The 13,823-nt window shown below is 55.7% G+C and overlaps 5 protein-coding genes across 5 annotated transcripts; 3 read left to right on the top strand and 2 right to left on the bottom strand.

The window, feature by feature from the left end:
- Positions 1-1,075: 1,075 nt before the first annotated feature.
- On the top strand, positions 1,076-3,832 carry BAUCODRAFT_26398 (uncharacterized protein; the record flags this gene model as incomplete). Its single annotated transcript, XM_007680378.1, has 6 exons — positions 1,076-1,360; positions 1,446-2,240; positions 2,362-2,406; positions 2,478-2,750; positions 2,809-3,106; positions 3,165-3,832. The coding sequence occupies 6 exons, from the start codon at positions 1,076-1,078 to the stop codon at positions 3,830-3,832; spliced, it is 2,364 nt and encodes a 787-aa protein (XP_007678568.1).
- A 468-nt stretch (positions 3,833-4,300) lies between these two features.
- On the top strand, positions 4,301-8,857 carry BAUCODRAFT_26399 (uncharacterized protein; the record flags this gene model as incomplete). Its single annotated transcript, XM_007680379.1, has 1 exon — positions 4,301-8,857. One exon carries the CDS (start codon positions 4,301-4,303, stop codon positions 8,855-8,857), a length of 4,557 nt encoding a protein of 1,518 aa, XP_007678569.1.
- A 114-nt stretch (positions 8,858-8,971) lies between these two features.
- BAUCODRAFT_74525 (uncharacterized protein) lies at positions 8,972-9,808 on the bottom strand (the record flags this gene model as incomplete). Its single annotated transcript, XM_007680572.1, has 2 exons — positions 8,972-9,415; positions 9,467-9,808. 2 exons carry the CDS (start codon positions 9,806-9,808, stop codon positions 8,972-8,974), a joined length of 786 nt encoding a protein of 261 aa, XP_007678762.1.
- Positions 9,809-9,924: 116 nt separating this feature from the next.
- Positions 9,925-12,048, top strand: BAUCODRAFT_225688 (uncharacterized protein). The gene has a single exon (XM_007680902.1). It carries the CDS (start codon positions 10,161-10,163, stop codon positions 11,835-11,837), a length of 1,677 nt encoding a protein of 558 aa, XP_007679092.1. The 5' UTR covers positions 9,925-10,160; the 3' UTR covers positions 11,838-12,048.
- A 211-nt stretch (positions 12,049-12,259) lies between these two features.
- Positions 12,260-13,456, bottom strand: BAUCODRAFT_150423 (uncharacterized protein; the record flags this gene model as incomplete). The annotated part of the gene is made up of 2 exons (XM_007680903.1): positions 12,260-12,758; positions 12,816-13,456. The coding sequence occupies 2 exons, from the start codon at positions 13,454-13,456 to the stop codon at positions 12,260-12,262; spliced, it is 1,140 nt and encodes a 379-aa protein (XP_007679093.1).
- Positions 13,457-13,823: the final 367 nt, after the last annotated feature.

Raw genomic sequence — 13,823 nt, forward strand, 5'->3', positions numbered from 1 at the left:
GCCTGCAACATCTGACCCTAGCGGCGCGGTAAGCAGGTACGCTTCTGTGACAGCTGACGGAAGGTCGCATGATTGCGACCGCGTCGCCGTGACATCGATGACTTTGCAGAGTTGTGCATTGTTCTCTGATGCGACCGTTTCTCCATTCGAGAGGTTGCATGGCTGGTGGCACAATCGGGTAGGGCGCGTGTAACGTCCGTTGCCCCGGCTTCCACGAGCGCTTCTAGCGTTCGCATGGTCATGCCGTGTCGTTAGGTGGAAGGTAGCACTAGGCTGTTGAAGCGGGCCCAGCTCGCATACTGGGCCTTGGAATAGAATCGACCAGTATTTGGAACGTCCTCGGGTAAGACCTTGGCGCAGCAATTGAATCGAACGTGTAAAAAGCACACAAGCTTCGGAGAACAACAGATGTCATGATAGACATTACCTCTAGGCTTTCGATCCGTTGCTAACCAGATCGTAGCGCTCGGAGGATTTCAATGAGCGTTTCTTGTCAGTCGGAAGCTTATACGGCTTATAGCCAACTTACAGATGCTTTACACTCTTCACATGTCAAGGTTTTCTGCCTCTATGGATGTACAATATTGGCGGGCGATGGTGGATGCAGCAGAGCTGTGCCTGCCTGACATTGAACAGCTCGTCCGGCACCAAATAATAAGCGTGACAGGGAGCAACGGCACTTGACAGGGTTCGAGGCTGGCAGCCGTTGCCGCTGCATGCTGATGAAACAACGTCAAAGCGTCGGCGATAATTTGCGGCTACTCGAGCTCGGAGCTCGACTCTTCACACCTCCTGCGACACGCCGTCGGCGACATTCTTCATACAACATCACTCCTCCACGACGGAAGATCCACAGGAGAGCTTGCCAACCATTGGCCGCCTGGTTCTGCTGCTGCTTGCTGCTGTACCGGTCATTACTCGGTACTCGCAAGCATTCTAACTCCTTCTCGTTCAATAGGTGTCTACAACAGCCCTCTCGAACTACTGCCAGATAGCGAGACCGTGGCATACTAGAAGCATCTCCATCGGCGTTCGGCGTTTGTGAAGGATACTGTAACATAGGGAAGAAGAGGATATGGCGACACCAACTCAAGGACAGCCGTTCCAAGGCAACACCTACGCCGCACAGGCTTCGCAAGCGGGATCTGTTCCGTCTCAGGGCGGCTACAACGCTGAGCGAGGCGGCCAAGCTGCACAAGGCCAGTATATCAATACCAGCACCCAACCGTTCGACAAGTACTGCGTCATCCATATTGCCACGACCTGCGACGAGCATGGTGTCTACGTTACCAAGGACAGTGCGGAGGTCATTGAGATCGGCTGGGTTGTGGTGAATGCCAGGGACCCAAGTCTTCCGGAAGTAAGTGGACTACATGGAAAGACATATATCGAGTTGAATTGGTCGACTTTATATCGGACGAGGTATGCTAACCTTGTGGTTCCAGCTCCACCACCAGTCCGTCCTCGTCAAGCCAATCAACACCCCCATCACACCGCTTTGTACCTCGCTCACTACTCTTACATGGGAGCATGTCCGCAACGCTGGAACGTTCCGGGACGCTATCATGGCATTCGATACTTACGCCAAGGAGCATCTCTCACCGAAGGACGGCAATACCAACGACCCGCCACCGTTCGCTTTCGTGACTCTCACTCCATGGGACTTGCGCGTGCAGCTCCCACGTGAGGCTCGCGATAAGAACGTCGTGTTACCGGCGTACCTCCAGCATCCTGTGCTCTTTGGCTTGCGAGGGGAGTATCAAACCTTCCAGTCTCACCATCCGGAGACCCTTGCCTTCAGCTCCAGCAGCTTGTCCTCCATCTGCGCTGGTCTCGAGGTGGAAGAAGTACGCTCCTCGGGCAAGGTCACGGGTGGTCTACCCTTCCACCTCCAGGCTCTCGCGCCATCTTCGCCGCGCAGAGCGCTTGAAGAAGCACTCACTCTGACCCGATGCTTGCGGTCACTTCTCCAGAAGTCCGCACCCTCTCCGACCAACCCTACAGGCACACCACTCGTCCTTACCCGCCCTCTCGACGCTCGAAGTGACGTTCGCGCCTTCCTCGGTGAACGTTCTAAGGTTGTCCATCTGAGCGGCCTGCCTCATGACACTACGCAAAGTGAGCTTGAAAGCTGGTTTACGCAGTATGGCGGACGTCCAATCGCCTTCTGGACTCTGCGCACTCCTGAGGGAGGCAAGCCAAGCGGAAGCGGATTCGTCGTTTTTGGAAGCCACGAAGAGGTCAGTATCCCTTTAATTCCACTTCACTCTCCCTTCGCTCCTGCCATTTTCCGTCGCATCTACATTCTTCATGTCGATCACCGCCTAGCTTGCGACCCTCGCTGTCTGCAGACGTCGTTAGCGCGAGAGGCCTTGGTTTCCACGTGAACCTAACTCCACTGGATGTGTGAGTTGCTTCTGCAAGCTTCAATCTATGTTAGATCCGTGACCCTCAAGCTTCGACTCGACATACCCCAGGGACACAATAGCGTCGACGAATCTAAGGCGTTACGCCGCAAATCACAAATAAAGAGAGCTTACCAGTTGCTGTTCCGGTTACGGCTACCTGGACCTGGATCCGGGGTTTCTACCAACCGTCACAGACCCTCATATCACGCGAAAGCTGCCAAGATGTACTACCCGTACCACCGAGCTAACATTCGTCGTTACCCACAGGCCGCCGAGTCACTCAGCATGAACGGTCGCGCTTTGAACGACCGCGCAATCGAAGTGTCGCCCTCAAGCTCACGCGTAAGTGACTGCAACCATTCCCGGTGGCAACAAATAGATCACTGACCCGTCAATACAGGTCCTGGACCGTGCGGCAGCCTCTCAGCCACCAGGCGGCCCACCGCTGCTCACCCCATTCCCGCCATCCAAGAACCGTCCTCGCCCAGGTGACTGGACGTGCCCAAGCTGTGGCTTCTCAAACTTCCAACGTCGCACTGCCTGCTTCCGCTGCAGCTTCCCGGCGATGGGCGTCGCCAACGATCCGTACGCCAATCCATACGGTATGCCGGCCGGAAACTACGGCGGTAATAACTACGGTCACCCTGGCATGATGGGCGGTGGTCACATGCACGGCAGCGGGTATGGTGGCATGGGTGGTGAGTACATTGACCCCACTTCACAATGGCTTTGCTGACTCTACTCTTTCTTCGTCAGGTATGGGCGGATCAGGAGGTCGTGGTGGCATTGTCCCCTTCCGTGCCGGCGATTGGAAGTGCGGCAACGAGGGCTGCGGGTACCACAACTTCGCCAAGAACGTGTCGTGCCTGCGTTGCGGTGCTTCCCGCAATCAGGCTGCTGTGGTTGCGGAGGGCAACATGACTAACTTCCCAGGAGGTGGCGCTTACGGTGGTCCGCCGGCTCCTCAAGCTATGGCAATGGGTTCCATGGGTGGTGCCGGGTACGGTGCGATGGCTCCGGCTGGCGCGGGGTATAGTGGAGAGGGTGGCAATATGGCCGGTGGATACGGCGCTTCCACGTTCGGACCGTCTTCGACTTACGCGCTTCCAAGCGGCATCGGCGCGCCGTCTCCTTACATGGCTGGACCATACGGTGCTATGGGCGCCAATGGTGGGATGCAGACTCCCAGCGGCTTCGACTCTCGGGCGGAGCAGGCGTTCAACCAGGGTAATGCTTCGTCAGCTGGCGGTGGTCAGGGCGGCTATCCCGCAAACGGTGCCTACGGTGGTCAGTATGGCGGAGATGCCTCGGGCATGGACTTGTCATTCCTCAACAGCGGCATGAACAATCTGGGCCTTGGTGACCGCGACGGGCGTGATGGTCGAAATGGCGCTCAGCCCAACAACAGCAAGTCGCCTCAGTAAGCGACTCAGATTCAATAACTTCAACACCTCAACGGCTGCTTCGATCTTTGACGGTTATTGGTGTGCATATTGCAAAGGCGGATTATGGACATATGGGTGCGGTGGGTAGTACGTGCAAGTTAGCGAGGCGTCGGCAGACTGGATGTGCGGCCGTCAATTAGCGCGGCGTCGGACCGGTCAGGCCAAGAGGGGCGCGACTTTCATGCTGGGTGGATTGGTGTGCTTGAGGGGCCCGAGGGAACCAGCGGAGGGGTTCAAAGTTCCTATCCATAGTGAGGAAACGGGTCTCTCGTATATCTTTTGCTTCCCGACTGGGTAAAGTGCTGCTGTGAAGTGAATGTGCCACGCTGTTTCGCGTGTCTAGCGCGCTACGGCTGATTCCGTGACCCCGCCTCGACATGCGACCACTTCTTCGTACCGTCACGCATGGCACTTTCTACACTGCCAGAAATGCGATGATGAAACCAGATGGCCTCGCTGGCGGAGAGTAGCATCGCGAGTGTACCACTCACCCATTTGGCAGCACTGCATGATCACTTGCTGCGCGTGAGTGCAGGCACAGCGAATGTGACAGATTGCATAGATGATCCTAGCGCTATTGCGCAACCAACCCTGCAGCAGCGCTCGCAAAGCGAACCTTCTGCGGACGCGGCACGGGTGCCCGAGGCATATACAGATCATGAACGGCCTGTTGATGCCGGACAGCAGGTGGTAACAGAGGAGGAGACCAGCGATGACCGAGGCGCCACCGTTCCAGACTCTGCTGAAGCATACAGCCAACCATCACCACCCAGATTACCTTCTTCGCGATCTATGCCAGCGCCGGAGATGGAAGTCATGATTCAAGCATCACCTTCGCAAGCTGTGCTTAGGACGCAGGCCCGGCCTGGGTCCTTCCACGGCTACCCAGGTGGCGATACACAGCCAATGGAGTCACAGGTCTATCGCGACTTCAATGAGTCCATGGCAATGCCGAAGCCGTCTGTGACCATTTCGAAGACAGTAGCGTTAACGACACCTGCTCCGCTGAAAAAGAAGACAGAAATGTATGAGAGCGCAGTCACAGGACAGACTTCACGGACACTGATGGAGGGTGACGTTGGGTTCATTGACCTGGAGAAGGTTTGGCAGCATGCATCGCCTTCGTCAGCGATTGAAGAGCTGCTAGCAAGCCCGCAAACACAGCGTCGCATCGATGTAGGCTCACAGAAGCCTGAGTTGCCGGTAACTCCAGCTCTAGCAGGACATAAGCGCACGAGAAGCGGCGAGCTCTTGACCTCTGCAACAACCGCGACGAAGAAAACGCCCGGCTTCTCGCAGCTTTTCGGTCAGCCGCTGAAGGGTGTAACGATGAGCGCCACTCAGCTATTCGATCAGACGCAAGCGCCGTCGTCACCACTGCCGGATGCACCGCGCTCTGACCCAGTCGTGACGAGACCATCACCGAACATCAATGACTATACGACCATTTCATCACCGCCAGCACTCCGATCTTCGCCCGTGTTGCTCATGCATGCAAAGCCTCATGCAGCTGGTAGCGATCCGCGAGATGATTATACAAGCATGCTGGAATCGCAAGAGAGGCGCCGCAAGCGCATGCAGTCCTCCGAGCAGCGAACGGACGGCATTGACGAAGATGACTTCCTTGACGATGAGGATACGGAGCACAGACAATACCTGCAGCAAAAATTGCAACGTGTAATGAGTGATCAAGCTACGAGCGAACGGAGGAAGACCAAGGCACCTTCACGGCCAGGATCGAGTCGTAAAGAGCCTACCACGATTAGTTTGATCACGCCAGCACCCATATGCAAGGGCGAGCGCGTCAATTTCGATGACTTTGAGGACGCCGAAGTGGAGTTTGATGCACCGGTACACGAAGACTACGATGACGCTGGCGACGGACTGCTCGAGACTGATGTATACGATGAGCTGGCGCAGACAGTTTTCCGCAGTCAGAGGAACGACAATGATGCAGAAGACGAGCAACGCTCAGCCGACGGTGATGCTAGTGAAGACTTGGCCAATGAAGATCGAGTAGACGATGACACTCTGCCGCCTGGACGCCATGTCAACAATCCGTCCGATGTGGAGGACGCTGACGTCGCCACACAGCGATCGAAAGTAGCCGATTCGCAGCCACATCGCTCGGATATCAAGCGACGGTCTCAACTCTACGGTGCCAAGGCGCATCCATCCTTTGCATCATTCGTTCCTGGCTCTCAGTACGCAGGAAAGACAAGCGAGGAGCACTCGGCCATACGCCACCTAACAACCGACCAGCGAACCCAGAGACAGCTCTCTACAGAAGTGCCAAGCAGTCCTCCTGTGCATACCGCAGACAGTACGATACCAACAAATTCAGTCGAAGCTTCTATGGCTCGTCAGCAAATGCTTGCGCAGTTTCAACGTCAGCCTCCGCCGGTGGCGCTCGCGGAAGAAGCGGAAGAAGAGGGAGAAGTCGTGGAAGCTGGACAATCTGGAAGAGTTGAAGAAGTCACCGATAGTGAGCTGCCAGTGTCTAATGCGAATGCGCAAGGTCATGGGCACATTGCTGGTGAAAGCAATAGTGGCCCTCTACCCTTCTCCACCGCGCCCACGCACTTCTCATCGTCACAACCTTCACCAGCGAAGCCTAGCCTCGGGATTGGCAAGTCTCCGTTCAAGATGTTTGCTAGCCAACATAGCGGACTGTGGGCCGAATCACCACGCAAGCTAGCAGGTGTACGGAAGCTCACTGAGATAGCTGCCGATCCGTCTCCGCCAACTGCTAGTGGCAACACTCAGAACGACATCGATGCGATCATGAGCGATGTGCTGACTGCTGAGGATCAAGCCTTCATCGAAGCGATGTCAAGCCCGGCACGCGAGCCGACGGCTAAGCGCCAAAGACTCCCGCATAACGCCGCCAAGGATGTCTTGCGAGGGCAGGAGGCACCGGTGCATGTTGCAATCCAGGCAGCTCGTTCAGAAGCTCAGCAGGAGATCGAGCAGCAAGCACGGCCATCCCAGAGAGCAGTCGATCTAACTGTCCCGGAGCCACCTAGAGTGTTGCAGAGCAGCCCAAGCAAAGCTAATGAAATGCCAGCCTCTACGCCGGAAATTGCATCAGTCCCAAAAGGAACCCAAGATAGTGCGAAGAAGCGCGAAGAAGCTGGAGCAGCTGCTGTCTCGCAATTGCTGGCAGCACGTAAGGCGAAGCCCATGAAGTCAACTAAGCTTGCCGGGCGCGGCAGGAAAGCAGCAATGTTGAGCCACTCGGACGCACCAAAAGCAGTAGGTAGTGGCGTCAAAATCAAAATTGGCACGAACAAGCGTACAGCAATGGTCGCTGCGCACGGGGTTGCAGTGGAAGATTCCTCGCCTGCGTTGTCACGCAAAGAGGCTAGCGGGCAGCCAGCACATGCGGCGCCTGCAGTGGCGACTTCCTCTCAGGGTGCACAGCTTGAAGGGGAGCACGAACATGCAGGGACAAGCACCGCGGTTACATCCATCGCTGCAGCTCCCGCCAGACTCTTCGCCCTTTTCAAAGGTTCATTCAACAACTTCTACCCTGCGACATGGCTAGGCACGTCAGGCGATGGCAAGAGATATAAGGTGCGCTTCGACGACACCACCGTTGCCGAAGTGGACTCTACACAATGCAGCTCGCTAGATCTGCGCGTCGGCGATTGCATTAAGGTAGACGCTCCTGCCCTGCGTAAACCGAACTGGATTATCCGCGGCTTTGGCGACAGCACTGCCGCCCATGGGGTGCAACTGGATGGCGTTGACGTACTAGGTCGTAGAGCCGTCAGGGCTGAGGCGAAGTCTGGCCGGAACAGCCTCACGCCAGATCTGGTTAAGCTCCAAAGAGAAGACGGGCTTGTAGATGTTCAGATTGCGAATATTTACGTTACGCATACGTTATGGCCGGCCTTCAAAGACCGGAAGTTCTCGCCGCCGGCTGTGACGAAAGCTGAGAGCGGCCGGCTTGCCACACCCACCCTTGGAGTACAAACACCGGACGCTGAAACGCCTGGATCGCGGTCAAGGCGTGCGACTGTCCCAGGCTTCAAGTTCGCCAACCGATTACAGCACCTGCGCGACGCCTCAGTGTCCTCTCATGCCAGTGGTATTTCAAGTGGGCTCTTTCACGGCATGGCGTTCGCCATCTCCTACCTCTCTAATGAGGCAGAGAAGGCCGAGGTGACTAGGCAGATTCAGCGCAACGGTGGGCTTATTCTTGAAAGCGGCTTTGATGAGCTATTTGAAGTGCCTGATATGGAGGGTGTTGCAACGTCGCCTTCAGAGCGTTCTCCCCACAGAGGAGAGATTGCAAGTGCCGCCCGCGGCCTTCGCCTGAAAGCTGAGCATTCAAATCTCGGCTTCGTGGCACTCATCGCGGACCGGCATAGTAGACGCGCGAAGTACATGCAGGCCCTCGCTCTCGGCCTGCCCACCCTAGCCGGAAGATGGATCATAGACTCCACTGCGCAGATTCTAGGCACTACAACAGAGCCGATACCGCTTGACTGGCGAAAGTACGTTCTGGCTGCGGGAGAGAGTGCGTATCTGGGCGGTGCTGTTCGGTCACGCTCGTTGGCCTACTGTTCGCCTACGGAAACATCGCTTGCCGATATCATCGCAGATCGCAGTATCCTGCTCCGAGGAGATGGTGTGCTCATCGTTGCGCCGAAGAAGCAGAAGGCTGTACTGGAGCGTCGTCGAGCTTTCGCCTTTCTTACTCTTGCGCTCGGTGCTGGCAGTGTCAAGCGTGTCTTCGATCTTGCTGAAGTCAAAGATCTCATCACGCATGATGCCGATAGGTGGAGGTGGGTTTACGTTGATGGCTCCATTGTTGATGCAAGCGCAGCCCTCTTCGGCAAGCCAGACAAGAGTGGAATCAAGCGTAAGCGTGGTGATGATGGCAAGGCCAATCACGATGCAAAAGCGATGTCAGCCACTTCCGCTGACGGCAAGGTTAAGATCGTCAATGACGAGTTTGTCGTGCAGAGCCTGATCCTGGGTTCGCTGGTGGACTGATGTCTATGGGGCCACTTACTTAATCAAGCCGGACTAGAATAGCTGTGATGATTGTGTAGCTGAGAAAGAAGCACCGCATCCGAAACGAATGGTTAAGTTTCGTTTGAACGCTGGCTATCTTAATCCCAAAGGCTGCAGCACCCTCTCCCTCGCCGTCCGTGACGCTACCTCCCCACCCCGCTGCAACGCCAGCGCCCCGATAATACTGTACACCGCATGCGCCAGCACCACATCGATACCCGAGGCCTGCAGGTTGTCACTCTTCCTCGGCTTCCATCTGACCACTCTGTCCAGTCCATAGCCCTGCGCGACCTTCGCCAACCGACTTGGCGCAAGTACCTGTGCTCTTCCGTAGGCCGTCATGTTGTCTACATTCTCCAATGCGGCGTGGCGGAATATATTGCGATCGTCGGCCGGAGTTGCGGTGGCAGGCGATGCTGGGCTGTTGAGGAGCGCGAGTGAGGTCTGAAGGTCGATTATACGCTTGCCGAGGAAAGCGAGGCGATCGTTGTAACCCTGCGCGCCGTGTTCGAAGGACTTGTGTGTTACAGCCAGCCACTATACATACTGTCAGCCGCATCCAACCAGATCGTCTTCAGCAGTACTGACTTTGATCTCTTCCGGTAGAAGATCTCTCCCTGATGTGCTTTGCAGTCCCTCCTGCCCTTTCGCTGCGTCTCCGACCCGTCCCACAAAGGCGTCGTACATCTCGTCTAATAGCTCAGGGTCATCATTTACTTTCCATACAGGCTGCTTGGGTACAGGCCGTAATCGAAAGGCCATTCGCATCGCAGGCGGAGTTTGTTTCCATCTCGGCTGGTCCGATGAGAGCTTTTCGTGCTGGATGGTGGTGGCGGAGAAGGCTCGATTGGCAGTGGGCGGGCCTAGTCGTTGTGCTCTGAGTGATCGCGCGCATGACGCACAGACGAAGGGAGCTCTTGACGGTGCCATGGCAGAAATGTTGTGCACTTGTGGTTACGGTATAGGAGAGCAAGGCAATGGGAGGTTTGGAGACCCTAACCCTTTGCTCCACCACCCGTGATGTGCAGTAAGCCGAGACATAGAACGCGTCGTCGAAGCGCGACGCACTTCAGCGCTTGAAGATATACCAACAAGGCTTCTTTTCGCCGCTTAAAAGCTGCATATCTTGGTAAAAAACATGTAATTCGCATGCTCACTTAGGTTGGGTTGCTATGATTTCCTCTCGAGTGTTACCGATGCGAGGACAGACATTCAGCAGAAATAACGACGAGATGACATCCGGCCATTTCAACTCGTCCATCACTCGCCATCCGTAGCAATCATGGCTAGATCAAGGACTTCGCTGTGTGATGCGCTGACGGCAGCGCTCCCGGCGGGCTCCAAGGAGCAGATTTCCAAGAACACGCCCATATGGCCGGCCTTCAAGGGTAAGGTCCGCTATATCTATACTCGGTCGCGGTCTTGTGAGCCGTTATATTCACCTTCCCCTGGATGTGATCCTGAGCAGACCCAACTAAGCTCGCACTTTCTCACTACTAGTGTGGCTGTCGTACAGACGGCGAAGACCTCCATTTTTATGACAGACCTCTTGAACAAGCAGCAGGAAGGCGTCCTCGGCATTGGCATTGAGGTTCTAATCTACTCGACGAAGCACACGACGACTCTGTTCGTGAGCAAAGTCGACACCACTGGATATGTCGTCAATCATCCGCCTTCTCGAATCAAGATCATCTGTACCACTTTCATTAAGTGGCTAGTCGGTATAGAAAGGCAAAAGCATCCCAACCGGAAGGTGGTCGTCTCTCTCTTCGCGCGAGCTCAGTCGCAGTACCTATTCCCTGGGTCTGCAGAGAATGGGCTAAAGCGCCCTTTAGACGACAGACAGCTCATTAAGTGGTGGGCCAAAGTGCTCGATCCTTTGCTCGATACGTCGGCGAGCGGACAGCCACGGTCTGCGTCAAGTAGTACAGACGTGTGCGGGTATCTCACAATACCTGGGTATAGTAAGCATGAGCTCATGAGCTATTTGCCACGCAATGAACATCAGCACGCCCGTAGTTGGAAGCCTGGCCATCCTCTACTGGAGTTGTCGAAGACCCGCGGTCTACCACCAGACGCTCCCCCTCGCTCCATGCTTCCGAGGTTTCCTGATGATCCAAAGTCACGCTTCATGCAGGATTTGGACGACGAGGTCGGCTTAACAGAAAGCTATAGTGTCACGGTCAGCCCAGCCAAGCGTAAGAGCGGCCGATGGAATAATGTCCGAGACCTGGATCGCTTTTGGGAAGCAATGGAGTTTCGTCAAGAATGCTCGTCAGGCCGGGTCGTCGGCTTCTTGTGGGTTGTGATAGATTCTGCAGAAGCATCCAGCAACGGCGAGCTTATCGCCGAGAATGGCGGGAGCCAGGAGTCTGCAAACTCTTGCGCAGACAGCGACCGAGCCGCAACGCCAACCCCATCCGCAAAAAGCAGCCCGTCTAAGCGAAAGCGGAAGCGTCTCACCGGGCCCGTCATATCACGTCAGCCAAGGCTGAAGAACGGCTCCTCGTCACTCACTGCCAGCTCCGCAGACTTGGACACCATGATCGACAGTCAGCGCGGTGACGGCTTGCTCATCTCCAGGGAAGGCTACGACAAGGCCATGCAGACGCTTCTACATTTAGACTTCGCAAATGTGGAGGCTGCCGCTCGCTCGACGACGAAGTGGGTTGCGGAGGTAGCAAGTTCCTGCGGCCTGACCGGTGACTGGGGCGTGGACATAATCGGTACGGCGGAGAATGTCGGTGCGGGGGACAGATCGAGGGAGGAGCGAAGCGCAGCCAGTAACGAACCTGCCGAGGTCAATGACTTGGGTGGCATGGTGCGGAAAAAGAAGCGGAAGGCGGGTGAAAGCGCTGTTACGGAGCACCAGGATGAAAGCAAGGCTGACGCACAAAATGCGGTCAACTCTCTGAACGGCGCAGCGGTGCGCAAGAAGCCAAAAGCGGCAGCGACGTGACGATGCTTGTATAGTGGCATGCTGTGGCGGTTGAAGGCTTGGGTATTAGCGTGGCGTTTGGGTCTCGGTGTTGCAGAATTTGCGTAGGGAGCGGACATTAATATTACGTTCTTCTCCCTGTGTAGACATGCCATTCTCCGCTTTATGAGGGATGCATGTAAGTAGCCCGCATGTTACGCCATATGCTTCCTTTAGAGCTGAATTGCGCTGCTCACCATTTATGACCTTTCGCTCTTCCCGACGCCAAATGCGCACCAAACTTTTGTTTTGCCACCCGAATGCCTCAACCCAGTACGTGCTCAGACTTTTCCTACCTATACCAGCGCCATGCTTAAAGGGGTATGACCACCTGCGCCACCATTGTAATGCCGATTGGGCAGTATGGGCTTGAGACCGAAAACTCCCAGCCAAGAATGCAGACCCTACGTGCTTCCAACAAAAAAATCGTCATCCAACCCTTCCGGATGCGAGCGCGGCGTGTATGCACCAGACACATGCAGTGGATGCGCGGGGCCAGCCGGCGTAATCGGTCTCGATCCATTCCTCGGCGCGCCGAACGGCTCGCCATCATCAGTAGGCGCACCAGCTTCACTCGGCGTGCCCGCCACACTTGGCTCTTCCATCCACCTCAGCCCATTTGCATACTCTTCGATGGGAAAGACTTCGCGAGCGTACTCTTCGATGCCGCGGTAGCCTTCCCAGATACTGCGACCTTCACTCGGATACTCGAGATCTGGGAAGTATGGCGCACGCTTGTCGCCCAGTGTCTCCTGGAGAATCTCAAGTTGTTCGCGGTAGCCGGATGGTACGGAGACCGATAGTTCTATAGGTCCATGGACGTAGTTGACCGGTCGACCTAAGCCACGCCCAAAGAGCGCGCAGCATTCGAGCGGTGTTAATTTTTCGAAAGCAAGTGTTACTCTGCTAGAGGTGTTAGCATGACTTGATTACATCCCGAAGGTGAAAGAGTGTACAGACCTTTGACCTTTCCAGTGATTCGGGCCCATCTTGAAGATCTGCAGCAGCGCCGGGCCAACGTCATGTTCGGCGTCAAGCCATGGTAGAGGATCGTTCGGATGGAAGGGAGCTTGCCACTCGAAACTGCCATCGTCCTGGAGCTCCATCTGGAAAAGCGGATAGGGTAGCGAGGTGAAGTTGTTGTTGTAAATGCCAGTATAGACGAAGGTCGCGGGTATGCCAAGTTGGCGAACGTAGTTCTCTATCGCAAACTTCGAAGACCACATCGGCAGTGCTTTCCAGTTCCTGCCGAAGGTAGAATGATCCGGCATGCTCGAATAGATGTAGTGACTGACACCTGCCTTCTTCGCGGCATCTGCGCAAGCTTTACCGATGGCTACTTCATCTCCCCAGTGCGTAGTGTTGATGAAGGCGATGTTAACATTGTTGAAAAGCCGAGTGAGAAGCTGGGAACGCCTAGGTCCGATAAGGTCACCTTCGACAATCTCCACGTTCGGTAAGCTTGCAAGCTCCTCTGCAACGAGCCCTTCCTCGTTCCGAATCTGCGCCTTGACGTGCCATCCTACAGCGGACGCCGCCCTGATGAAGGAGGCAGCTTGTCGGCCGGTGGAGTTGATGGTCGCAACGGTCTTGGTTGGCATTACAGGGGCCGCATCGGCACTTATAAGGCGTGCTGGAGCCAGTGTTGATGTATTACAACCCAGACAGACCTGAGGTTGCTGTGGTGGCGATACAATTGCAGAAAGCGTCGCCAACCCTCCCGAAGTCGATCTGGCCGGAGGTCGTATGAAGTCCAGAAATCACACCTCAGACTACGCAATACTGCGCTGGTTGACGATCATGTGGCTTTCCAGGCCACGACGGTGGTGGCGCCTTCCCAAGCAGATTGCTGGGGTAAAGAGGTGCTTCCAAGAGGGAGAACAGTAAGGTCCAGACCGCTGATCCCGAGATTGCGATTACGATTACACAGTGCTGCTTCTGACTGTCGATTGCACCTTCGAAGCGCTC

This window comes from Baudoinia panamericana, assembly GCF_000338955.1.
Source record: "Baudoinia panamericana UAMH 10762 unplaced genomic scaffold BAUCOscaffold_10, whole genome shotgun sequence".
Classification (NCBI taxonomy): domain Eukaryota; kingdom Fungi; phylum Ascomycota; class Dothideomycetes; order Mycosphaerellales; family Teratosphaeriaceae; genus Baudoinia; species Baudoinia panamericana.